The 13,152-nt window shown below is 30.9% G+C and overlaps 1 protein-coding gene across 2 annotated transcripts in view; it reads left to right on the top strand.

Moving 5' to 3' along the window:
* LOC140436556 (anoctamin-4) overlaps positions 1-13,152 on the top strand; it is a 97,704-nt gene that overhangs the window by 47,340 nt on the left and 37,212 nt on the right. For both annotated transcript variants that reach the window (XM_072525470.1, XM_072525471.1), the window contains exons 4-6: positions 5,520-5,681; positions 12,184-12,318; positions 12,894-13,070. In XM_072525470.1, the coding sequence (XP_072381571.1) occupies positions 5,520-5,681; positions 12,184-12,318; positions 12,894-13,070 (474 nt within the window). The remainder of the gene's footprint in view (positions 1-5,519; positions 5,682-12,183; positions 12,319-12,893; positions 13,071-13,152) is intronic.

The following is a 13,152-nucleotide window of genomic DNA, read 5'->3' as shown; positions in this document are numbered from 1 at the left end:
TATCGGGTCAGGTAAACTCTGCTCTGCAGACTCCAAAAACTGTTTCAAATTAGGAAAGTTAGTGAACGACTCGTTTTCAATCCTTGCCGCCCACAGCTGGCACTTTTTTACCATAGCACTGATCTTATCTTCAATTTTGAACATGTCTACATTTTTCCCTTGCAACCTTAAGTTTAATACATTCAAGTGTTCAAACACGTCAGCTAAGTAGGTAGTTAAGCAAAGCCAAGAAAAGTCAGTGAGAACATCCGCGTACTTGGTGTCAAGAAGAAAAACACGAACTTCATCTCTAAGTTCAAAAAATCTTGTCAATATCAGCCCTCGAGAGGATTTGACTTAAATTTATAATATGTGGATAAGGTCAAAAAATCACCAGATATTACGCTTTTTAAAAAAGTTTTCACCGTATCACCAAATGGGTTACAAAATCACCAAATCTGGTGAATTTTCACTAGACCTGGCAACCTTGAGAGAGCGACGCATTTTAACGGCATAAAGCCAAAGTAGGGTCCCAACTAGTAGCAGTGGTGGTGAAGAGGGGAGGCCAAATCTGTCTTACACAAAAAAATTTTTTTAGGTATATAAACAAAATTATAGTTAACGATCTAAAATTTGATATAACTTTAAGTTTGCGCGATATATGTTATTAATTTTAAAGATTTAGAGAGAAAAACTTTGTTTTCACTCTTGTAAAAAAATTGCAAAATGAACTTATATCGTTTTTTTCCCTGGCTCTTTATATATTTATTTTTATATCTTGCGGACCCCTCAGCCATACCTTGCCGACCCCCAGGGGTCCGCGGATTCCCAGTTGGGAACCACTGGTATAAAGTATTGTTTGCTGGCCTGAATTCTAATTGTACAAATGAGCGCCCTCTCTGCCATAAGCGCTGATGATTTCAAAAATATTATTTTTTACTAGTATTTTTGAGAATTGAGAATAATCTATTTGCTTTTTTTAAGTTTTAAATTATTTATAACTCGAAAACGATCAAATTTGGAGAAACCTTACAAAAGACCTTTTTTGTTCATAATGATCCAAAAAATATAACCCGAAACAATGTATTGTTACAATAAAAAACGGGTGTAGCAGACCAGTGGGACTGCCGGTAGAAGTTATACTTCTATACACGCGTTCGCCGTTACAAATTTATATGGGAGTCAATCTGCACAATCATTACATATGTAATGCTATAGGTAAGAGAGAGCAGCAAGAGAAACATAATTAGGTATATAGGTATATGGTGCATCGTTTGCTGTATATAAACAACATTTGTAATAGGAGTATAGTAAATGAAGGATTGAATCAATATTTTGATGAAAATGTATATTTTTATTTTCATATACTATGTATGAAAGGAGGTGAATGCAAAAATTTTTTAACACATACTCTGCAGTAAAATTCATTGTTTATTTTGTTATTAATATAAAAATACAATACAATATACTGCAACATAATTCAATATAATAATACAATGCAAATTAAAATGCAATATTTATAAGTGTTTAAAAATGACAATATACATAACTTACTTACGCATATGTTTAATTTACCATGACAATTCGCGATTAAAACTGAACGTAGAGGCAGATTGCAGTGTCATGGCCGATATAAATGGTATAAACAAACATAACAGTCGAATGTTTACCATTACTTTTGCATTTTTAGTTTGGTTTAAGACGAGTTATTTTTATCATTTAAAAATGGAAATTAGTCTAAATGATATCTTTGAATATTGTGGTGAAGCAAAGAGACCATTGATTGAAGGGGAAGCAGTTTTCAAGTGAAGAATTCTTAAATTTGAACTTTGATGTTTGGAACTGGCTTGTGTATTGATGAATCCTATTTTGTGTATACCTGGGAACCCAGAGTATAATGTTCTGTGTAATGTTTGTCTTAACTAATATATGCATTATTTTATATTATGCCTTGTTTTTAATAAGTTAATTTTTATTTTATACTATTTTTTGACATATATAAGTATATACATAAATAAATAACTTGAACTTGACTTTATTGTAAGATAGTTCATTTAATTACATGAAATCAATGAGGAACAGAACAATATCGATTTGTTTTAAAATACTTTAACGAAGTCATAATGCTGAAATTTACTAAACAAATTTAATAATTCTATTCAAATCAACAGCTGTCTGGTTTGTTTATACCACTTTTAGTAGTTTAAATTTATTCCGCCAGAGGTCAGCTACTTTGTTTTCAATCGCGAATAATATAAATAAAATAAAAATATTATTTCGTGATACAACTGTCAATTTGTCTGACATTGACAGATACAAAATTGAATTGTTGTTTGTTGTGTATATAAGTACACATTTGAGTTTTCTTGAGATATTTATAAGTTTTAATTTATAATTTAACATGCTTAACGAGGCTCAAGACAAATCTGAACAGAATGGAAAAATAATAATAATAATATTAATAAATATTAAATATATTTACAAAAGGAACATTTTTATTCTCTAGAGAGAAAATATATCTTCTGTCTCTCTCTTACCTATATCTTACATATGTAATGATGTTGCCGATTCACTCCCGTACAAATTTCCAACGTAGAACGCGCGTATAGAAGTATAACTTAAAAAAAAATTGCTTAAAAAAATTTGACAACTTTTCGCCTCCTGAACGACCTATTGAATCTTATTTTGGGATATCTCAGGAAAGTAATTATGTAAAAAATCTCATGGGAATATTTTTCCGAACGAACCTGAGATTTTCGCCTGTCTAAAAGTAGTACCTACTGTTGTTTGAAAAAGTAGTTAGTATTTATTAAAATATTTTGCTTTAATATTTTTTATGACTTTATTATAATATGACCTTACAGTATATTATTTTATTGTGAAATGATCTTGTCTATATACAGGGTGTCCAGAAACTCTCCTGACAAACGAAGACTAGAGATTCCTCAGATAATTTTAAGACAATTTAACCCAATTCACCTAGTCCGAAAATGCTTCCTAAGGGAGCTAGAGCTCTTTTAAGATGGCGCCTTGTAATTAGTTATTTTTTAATACCTCTAGAACGCTTCTAGAAAAATGAAAACTGGTACGATTATTTATCAACCAGAGCTAAATCAATTCAATCAATTGCAAATTTCTAGTACCGATCATAGGCCTCCGTTTTGGGTAGGTCAACAGTTATTTCATTGCATAACTTTTTTGTCTTTTACTATTAAGCATTCTTTATACTAGATTATAAAATTTTTAAGTATTCTAGTACTAAAAGGTACTCTTACTTTATGTCGATAGGATACACCATTTTCTAGAAAAATCGATTTGAAAATTTTTCGTTTTTTCGCCATGAAAGTTAAATTAATAGGTACCCTGATTAATTTTATAAATTACCTTTTGTTTCAATAAATGCAGCACATAATTCGTAAAAAAAAGTTTGGAAAAAGAAGCAAAAAATAAAATTGAATCAAAATTTTATTTAAAGGGTTTTTAAATAAAGTATTTATTATGATGGAACGAAACTAAGACAAAAGAACAATTATCAAATGTAGATAGTTACAAAAGATGCTCGATGTGATGAGCATTAGTCTCTATGCATAAATTTGTCCTTTTGCTTAGAAAATCCTGAATTCTAACCCCGAAGTTATTTCTAAATTCGTTGCAAGCATCTTGTATCCTTAGCCAGAGTTGTCCACGTTGTATCGGAACGGAATAATCAAATGCTTTTATGTATCACCAAACACATTAATCGCAAGGATTAAAATCCGGCGATCTTGGTGGCCAAGCAACTGGACCGCCTCTTCCAATCCAGTGGTCTTCGTAGTTATTATCAAGAAAGTCTCGTACATTCCTGCTAAAGTAGGCCAAACAGCCGTCTTCTGTACAGATTTTCCATCATTTTCTTGATTTTCACTCACCCACCACTTCTCGCTTTTTTGGTCAATCTCGTAAGTTGATTTGAGTTGATCACACAATTCATATTTTTATTCTATTTAATTAAAACACTGGTACATGAAATTTGCTTTGGCTATCCGTTTTTCCTTTTCACTTCGGCTTTAGTTTGTGGATCATGATGATTGGAGAAACGGTGCGTTTGTCTTTCCACTTAACTATACTTATTCAATTATTACTTTCGTTAGAATCGTATTCTCCTTGCTTTAAACTCTTGTCTTCTTTCAGTTTAAGTATTTTATTCTTTAGAGAATATTTATCTCCCATTTTTTTATCATCAATTAGACCAAAATCATTTCTTTGTTACTTTTCCTTCATACAACAATTTGCATCCGTCATCATTCTGATTTTTTTAACCTGTAATGGTGTCTACCCTATATCTCGGTATGAATTAATATTTAACCCCCTGTAATTACAGAAAAAGCAATTAAAAGGTTATATATAAAATAATTTTCATCATCATCATGATCTTTTGCTCGACAATCCTCTGTGGATCCTGGCCTGCTCTAAGAAGATTAGTCGCCATTCTGTTCGGTTTCTCGCAACGTGTTACCATCTTCTGGTCTCAGTATCCCTCGGTCTCAACTCCATCTACCCACCTCTGCTTCTTCTTCCTATAGGTGTTCCTGTCGTAAGCTTTTTAGCAATCATGTTGTCAGGCATTCGTATTATGTGTCCGGCCCATCTAAGTCGCTGTGCTTTAATGAACGTTACGACGTCTGGTTCATTAAAGAGTTGGTATAATTCGAAATTAAATCTTTGCACCACTGCTCTTGATCGTTTATAGCTCCAAATATTTTGCGGAGTATCTTACGCTCGAATATTTCCAGAAGTCTTTCATCCTTCTGCGTTAGAGTCGATGTTTCCGCACCGTATGTGAGGACTGGCCTCAGCAGTGTATTGTATATAATTATTTTAGTTTTTCTTTTAATATTTCTTGAGTGAAATTGTTTTTGGAGTCCATAGTATGCCCCAAGGTATGTGAAGCTATCAACACGTTCAAAGATATGACTTCCAAATGCTGTTTCTCGTTCCTCATTTGCTATAGGATCCTTAGTAACCAACATGTAATTGGCGTTGTCTTCGTTGATGACTAGACCAACCTGTTTCGTTGCCGTTTCCAATTAGAAACTATTGCTCAACATCTCGCTTGCTACGCCCGATTATATCAATGTCATCAGCGTCTCTAATCCGTGTGTCTCGGACTGCCTTCTCCAAGGTAATGTTAAATAGGAGGCAAGCCAGGGCATCCCCTTGTCTGAGTCCATCCTTTATCTCAAAGGATCAAGATTTTCTCCCCGTATCCTAACGCTGACTTTTAAGTTAGACATTGTTATTCTAGTTAATCGGATAAGTTTTTTTAGTATACCAAACTAACGCATTGATTGGTATAGTACTGTTCTCTTGACACTGTCGTATACGGCCTTGAAGTGGACGAATAGATGATGGGTTTTAATGTTAAATTCCAATGTTTTCTCAAGGATCTTTTTATAAAATAATTTTATTCTTTGTAAATCATTCTTTATTTAAAATATCGGTGTTTAAGCGATTTTAATTTTATTTTTTTAATGATAATAATATTTTACATTTTATTCTAGTCGAATACTTCAAGTACAATTACCATGAAGGATGCATTTGGACCACAACTTAGCGATGACTCTCATATGAATCTACCTGGTACTCCACTGCCATCTTTAGTTCAAGAAAACGAAGAAATTCCAGATAGTTCAGCGCCTGTTACTCCAGTAGAAAGAGAACAAGTAAGTTTTTCATTAATTATTTTTATTTAATCAACAATCAACAATCTTATTAATTAGTAGAGTCGTCAGAGATTTGACCACTAAAAATCATACGAACAAGCTGAATTTTGCTGACCATGTCAATTTTGGGACTCCAAAAAAGAGACATAGAAGTTTACCACTCCTACCTCCCGACTATTTTTATTGGGAATAAGCCACGATTTTACTTTAAAATAAGTTTATTTTGACTCGTTTCGATTTCCATTTTGGAAATCGTTCTAAAAAAACAATTTCCGAAGTGCAAATCGAGACCCCAAAATAAACTTATTTTAAAGTAAAATTCTGGCCTATTATCAATAAAAATATTAAATTGTAAAAAGTAAAGAAATAGAAAAGATATGCAATAGGCAGAGTAAAATGGAAAAGTATTAAATGATCTGAAAAAAAAAATTATCTTTACTTTTTTAACAATTATGACCTATTCCCCATAATATTCTAAAAGCCTAGTTTTTCATTGGCCAGGCATCCAATTATTAAAACAGAAAGTTTCATTTATTATTCAAAGACAAATAAAAAATGAATTTGACAGTGAATTGTCTGAAATTATCAATAGGCAGAGTAAAATGGAAAAGTATTAAATGATCTGAAAAAAAAAATTATCTTTACTTTTTTAACAATTATGACCTATTCCCCATAATATTCTAAAAGCCTAGTTTTTCATTGGCCAGGCATCCAATTATTAAAACAGAAAGTTTCATTTATTATTCAAAGACAAATAAAAAATGAATTTGACAGTGAATTGTCTGAAATTATCTTAAAGTTATTTAGTCGTTTTAATACAGTATATGGCTGACCTAGTTGAATAGAAAATAAAAAGGAGTTTTACGACATTATATATTATGAATGAAATTGATTTATTGAATTTTATAGCGTTAATATAAGGTGTAGCGTTGAGGAAGACCGTCAATGCAAAGGAATGAGCATCGATCTATATCACTGGTTAAGTTGCAGATTGTAAAATTGTTTTACATGACCTACATTGCATCTCTGTTTATCAAGCCTTGTAATGCATTTCACTCTTCTGAGAAATCTCATTTTCCTGGCTTAAATGCTTAGATATCTTGTAATGTTTTATTTTATGTTTATCTTTCTTATTTGGTTCTTCAATGTTCTGTACATTTTCCGTATACAGTGTGTCAATTTTAAAACTTACAATGGGCTATATCTCACGAACAAAAGCTGATATTGAAAAATGCTTGAAATTGGTTCTAGGATAGTAAGGGGTAACTAAAATGACATGAAAGAGAACTCACCCTCATCAACCCCCTAGGCCCCACCCACCACAACCAAAAAAGTTTAAATTGCAAACTCCTACTTGTGATACATCATTGAAAAGACTATAAATGCTATCCAATATTATAAAAAATAATTATACAGGGTGAAGCAATAATTGTGAAACTTTGGCTTAAATGGAAAATTTAATGAGGTTTTTGTTGATTCTGTTGATGACCCTGTATAATTATTGTTTAATAATTATACATTGTGTTAATATCAGCCGGCTTACTATGACTTTTGTATTTGTAATGCTACCTCCCGGACTATTATTTTAATTGATAAGTGCCCGTCGGAATTTTTTTTGTTAAATAAAAACTTAATTTGCCCTTTTGCAAAACAAGTTGAAAACATCTGTTTTTTGGGTTCTGTCAGATTCAATAATTTTTGGTTTATTTGAGAATTTGAAATGTCATTAGTTTTCATCATTTGTACGATCGGTACTGTCATTCAGTTCTAGTTGTCATGATGGTTTACAGCATACCTAAACACGTGGAGATCATTTTCATATTTGCCTCCCAGAACCAGTGTTATTTACGTTTCATTTCATGAAAGGCATCCGGACAAAAATGTAAGTCACGTGTACTTCCGCGATTAAGTTGAAAAGTTTAGAGAAACGGGAGCAGTTCAAAATAAAAAAAAAGTGATGCCCCAAGATTACTGAATGAAACATCTCAAATTAAGGTCCTTGGAAATTTTGCAATAGAGCCTACTGCATCAACACGTCAAGTATCTGCAATGACAGGACTTTCACATAAGTCGATTAGAATGGTGTTGAAATTACATAAGTTTCACCCGTACAAAACACAAATTCTTCAAGAACTAGGCGATGATGATCCAGACCGACGAATTGAGTTTTGTGAACTCATGACTGAAAGAATTCGGGTTTAACCGAAATGTTAAAAAATATTTGTTTCACTGATAAATGTACTTTTATGCTGAATGGTAATTTAAATAAACAAAACTGTCGGTACTGGAGTGATGCGAACCCGCATCGATTCACAGAAGGTCACACTCAATATCCTGAAAAACTGAATGTTTGGGCAGGAATATTAGGAGATCCTATAATTGGCCCCTTGTTCATACCAGACAATTTAAGTAGCGATATTTATCTCGATATGCTGAAAAACACCATCCAGCCTTTAACTGTGTATGAATTAGATAACCAAAGGGACGATCAAAGCAACCTAGCTCTAGACGAAGATTTGCTGCACTTCCAACAAGATGGAGCACCTCCTCACTATGCTAAGTTAGGTACTGGTTTAGTATCCAAAAAAGGATTAATTAACGTTTTTCAAGAGATATTGGTTAAATTGATTAAATAATAACAGTATAGGATTCCATTCCAAATGAAAAATATGCACATAATACCTAGGTTGTCAGATTCTTTTAACGATTATAAAATACATTAAATTGTAAAAAAGATTCATAGTAAGTATACATAATATCCAGAGTACGACATTCTCAAAACTTACAATAAATCTTTTTTTAAATTTTAACAATTTCTTCATACTTCTTGAATATGATTTTGAAGGTACGTACCACTTAGGTATAAATTATTCTGTATTTTTGATAAGAAGTTTATTCCAGGAAAAAAATTTTTATAATGAATTTCATATTAAAACCAGATATGTAACAGAACTTTTTTTTTGTTTGGAAGAGAAGGTTTACGCACTATTTATTATTTAGAACCACCGCCAATGTCGACTCTTCAGGGGCTCAGTTCTTCTCAGTACTGTTTATTATCTAATTTAAAGTCTGTTGAAGTTAAATATAATTTAAACACCTCAAGTTATCTTGGAACCATTTTGGGACACGTACGTCCACCTCTATGTTTACAATTTGGATATCTATTGTTTACTTTTTTTCCTGGTATTCACTGGGTTCATCTGTACAGATTAAATTAATTACATTAATATATATTTTGTACTAGTTGTTAAAATCTATATTTTTATATTTTTCACTTATTTCTATGTGTTTTTAATCACAACAACTACTACTCACAAACTACTTATTTGTGTTTAAAACACTCTTAATTGGCTAAAAACTGAGAGACTACATTGTGACTTAAACACCTTTTCACATCGACTAGAGATGGGAATCCGAAATTTTAAAAACATTACTTTAATAAAGATATGATTCAAATACAAGCATATCGTGTATCAGTATCTTCTTCACGTGCCTTATAAGAATTATCCGACGTTGGCGATCACTAGACTTCGGCAAATATGCATATTGCATATTTTGCATATTGTGCATATTTTATGCAAATATTTCATATTTTGGCATATTTGTATAAAAGTTTGCATAAAGTGCATAAAAGTTCAGATTTTTATACTGTATTTGAAAATTTTTAAACATACCAATATATTTCAATTCTTGTATAAAATTTTGTAGTCATTTTAATCAATAAATGATCTAAGTACGTAATCTCTACAGGTACAAAACATTTACAATTTCAAAGAAGATCAATTTAAGTAGCCCTCAACATTCTTAGAAAGTCTCGGTCACTGAGGCATTCAGTTATTGGATAATCGCTAAGGGTTCGCTCATTTGCATTTTATGATCTAATCCCCAAATCTATCTACAATTTATTGTATCTTAACAGCAGGTAAACGGCTAATAGTTTTGTTCCTAATTTAGGGATTTTCCGAAATCTCCCAGTTTATTGAATTAGGTACCTAAACATTTCTAATTTGATGCTCAGATTTGTAAATCATTTTTGTTTTGATATTCAAAGCGTAAACACTCGTTGTGCGTAACAAAAAGGAAGATTGTGATTTTATAATGCCTAAAACAACCAGTGCTTCAACTTGGATTAAACCTTATAAAGAGCTGTCTATGGATATGGGAAAAATCTACTGTTCAGTCTGTGGCAAAATTGTAAGTATCTAATATTTTCTATTAAATATCTAATATTTCATACATACAGGGTCTTTTCAAATGACACTTACAACGTTTGACTGTAGATACTTCTCGAAAAATTGAACAAAACGATATAGTTAATGAGGGGTCAAACTTATTTACTTTTCGAGATACAGGGTGTTAAAATTAAAAAAAATTAAATTCTTTTAGTTAATAACAACAATAACTTTAAAACCAATAAACGTATTTACTTGAAATTTAGTACTCGTAGGTTGTTTTTAAATGAAAAATAGCTTCCTTTAGTGAGAAAAAATTGTCCATGGTACAATACAATGGTGTGTATTTAAAAAAATTTTTCACCTTTACTTTTTTTATGAAGTCAGCTATTCTAAAACACAATTATTTTTATTGTAATTGAATTAACAAAAAAAAAAAACTTTTGTTGAATTTTAAAATAAGTTATATGATGTACTAATGATTAGTAACAAAAACTAATTTGTGGATTAATACTGCATTTAAAACACTTAGCGAGTGTTTTTTTTTTCCAAACCAGTTATTTGATTAACCAAAAACACCTTGTATATTTTTATATTTTAAAGGTTGGGTTAAAATAAAGGTTTTTATTTTTATTTATAGATAGCATGTGAGAAGAAATTTCAGATAGACCAACATGTGAGAACTGCTTCACACATTGCAAAAAAAGGAAAAATAGGAGGAAAACATCAAACTTCAATGGCTAAATGTTTCCAATCTACTTAAAAAAAAAATAGATGAGCAAGAAACTTTTAATGAAGACTTGTGTCGCGCATTAGTGTCTGCAAACATACCGCTTTCAAAATTAGCAAATGTAAATTTTAGTTCGTTTCTAAAAAAATATTGCAAACTTAATGTTCCAAGTGATCGGTCTCTAAGAAGAAATAATGTGAACGGGCTATACTCGTCGGTGTTAATTAATATTAAGGAAGAAATTGCAGATAATTATTTTTACATATCTGTAGACGAAACCACTGATTCCTCAGGAAAGTATATTGCTCATTTATTGATTGGTGTTCTTCAAGAAGATACCTTACCAAAATCTCATCTTATTTCATGCCAGCAACTTGAGAAAACAAATGCTTTAACAATTTCGCGTTTTATACAAGAAACATTAGCAACTTTTTTTCTTCCGACAACTATTCCTTCTAATAAATTACTGCTTATTTTATCGGACGCTGCTCCTTATATGGTGAAAGCAGGACAAAATTTAAAAATATTTTTCCCAGATTTAATACATGTTACTTATGTAGCGCATGGATTAAACAGAGTTGCAGAGGAAATACGAAAAAAGTTTCCTCTTGTAAATACCATGATATCCAGTGTCAAAAAAGTATTTCTTAAATCTCCTATAAGAATTCAACTTTATAAAGAAATGCTACCTAACATTCCTCTTCCACCACAACCTATTTTAACGCGATGGGGAACATGGTTAGAAGCAGCTAATTTTTATGCAGATCATTTTGTTAAAATAAAGAACATAATTGATACGTTAACAGATGAAAGTTCCCAATCTCTTTTGGATTCTAAACAAACTTTTCAGAGTAACTTGCTTCAACAAGAACTTTCATTTATAAAATCAAATTTTAGTTTTGTTCAAAAAACAATTACTCAGTTAGAATCACCAAAACTGTCATTATTCGAAAGTACAGCATTAATAAAAGAATTTGCGTCATGTTGTCGGAATGTTAGAGGTAATATTAAAAAAGATATTTTAAAAAAATTTGAAGCTACTATGGAAAAAAATAAAGGTTACCATATTCTTTCTGAAGTAGTCAGTGTTCTAGCTGGAAATATTTCGGAAACAATTAATTTAGAACCAAATTTTTTGGTTAGTTTGAAAAATGCTCCCGTTACATCAGTTGATGTTGAACGAAGTTTTTCCATATATAAATATATGTACTCAGACAGAAACCACAAGTTTTTGTTAGAAAATTTTGAACACCACTTGGTCATTTATTGTTACCATAATTCTAAATAAGTTTATTCATACTTAAAAATGATGTAGTTACTTAAAATAAATGTAAATCTTAATGAATAGTAGGAAATATTTAGTTATGTACACTTTTTTTTTTAAATAAAATTGTTACTATTTTACGATTTTTTTATTTATTTGTATGCATATTTTGTAAAATATTTGCATATTTTCGGGTAAACACGTGCATATTTATGCGCATATTTTCTACATTTTTATTTGCATATTTGCCGAAGTCTAGCGATCACCATTGCCAGTCGATCACCATTTAGTGTATCAGTTTACTAAACGTAGATTTGATAATGAAATATTTTTCAGGTTGTGGATCCAGAAAGTCTGTATTTCAGAGATGGTCGAAGAAAAATAGATATGGTTTTGGTCTATGAGGAGGAGGAACTTGGTGTGATGACGGAAGCGGAAGCAAAAAGAAGAGATAAAAGAAAGTCGTTCCAGGTTAGATGTATACTATTATTTATACATTTGTAAGAAGGGAACTAAAACGTACATAAGATATAGATAATTGTATTTTAATTTACACATATTTTTTTCTTCTTGTTAATATGCCTCGTCATTTCTTGGATAAAGTTTTGATTTTCACATTTATCTATAATTTCGATATTTTTTTATGCCTATGTCAGTTATTTTATATTTCCTCGATACATCCTTCCTTTTATCCATCCTATTAAATGCAATCAGTTCTTTTTATTTCATCAATTACCAAACTATATTAATTCATTATCACCACTGTTGTGCACAAGAGTGGATACACAGGGTATGAAAATGGGGAAATTCCCTATTTTTTTTTAGTTTGGGTTTATCTTTTTTATGTCTTTTAGTTGTAGATGGACAAGGCAAATGTCTAGATCCGCCACTGCGTGCAAACTACTCTTTTTAGAAAATTTTGTTATATTCTACTAATTATTAAATTAATTGTTCTAATTGTTACTTGTTTATATCCTTTTTTGCTTTTCTTAGGTATCTTTCGATTCTGGTATCCATTATATATTTGCTTTATATTTATTTTGTAGGAGAATTTAATAAAGGAAGGTTTGGAACTAGAACTAGAACATAAAGATTTATCATTTGACGGAAAAACGTGGTTTCTAAAGATTCATTTACCGTGGAAAACGAAAACGAGGTACGCAGCTTTAATGGGAATGAAATTACCTATCAAAAGGTTTATTACAATATCTGTAAAAGCATGGGTAAGTAAAAAACACGTAAAACTACGTATTTAAAACAACTTTAAACTTTAAATTAAAAAAAAATTAGCCATTCAATAGGAAC

The sequence above is a fragment of the Diabrotica undecimpunctata genome, chromosome 3 (assembly GCF_040954645.1).
Source record: "Diabrotica undecimpunctata isolate CICGRU chromosome 3, icDiaUnde3, whole genome shotgun sequence".
Taxonomy (NCBI): Eukaryota; Metazoa; Arthropoda; class Insecta; order Coleoptera; family Chrysomelidae; genus Diabrotica; species Diabrotica undecimpunctata.
This window is presented reverse-complemented; position numbering and strand designations above follow the sequence as displayed.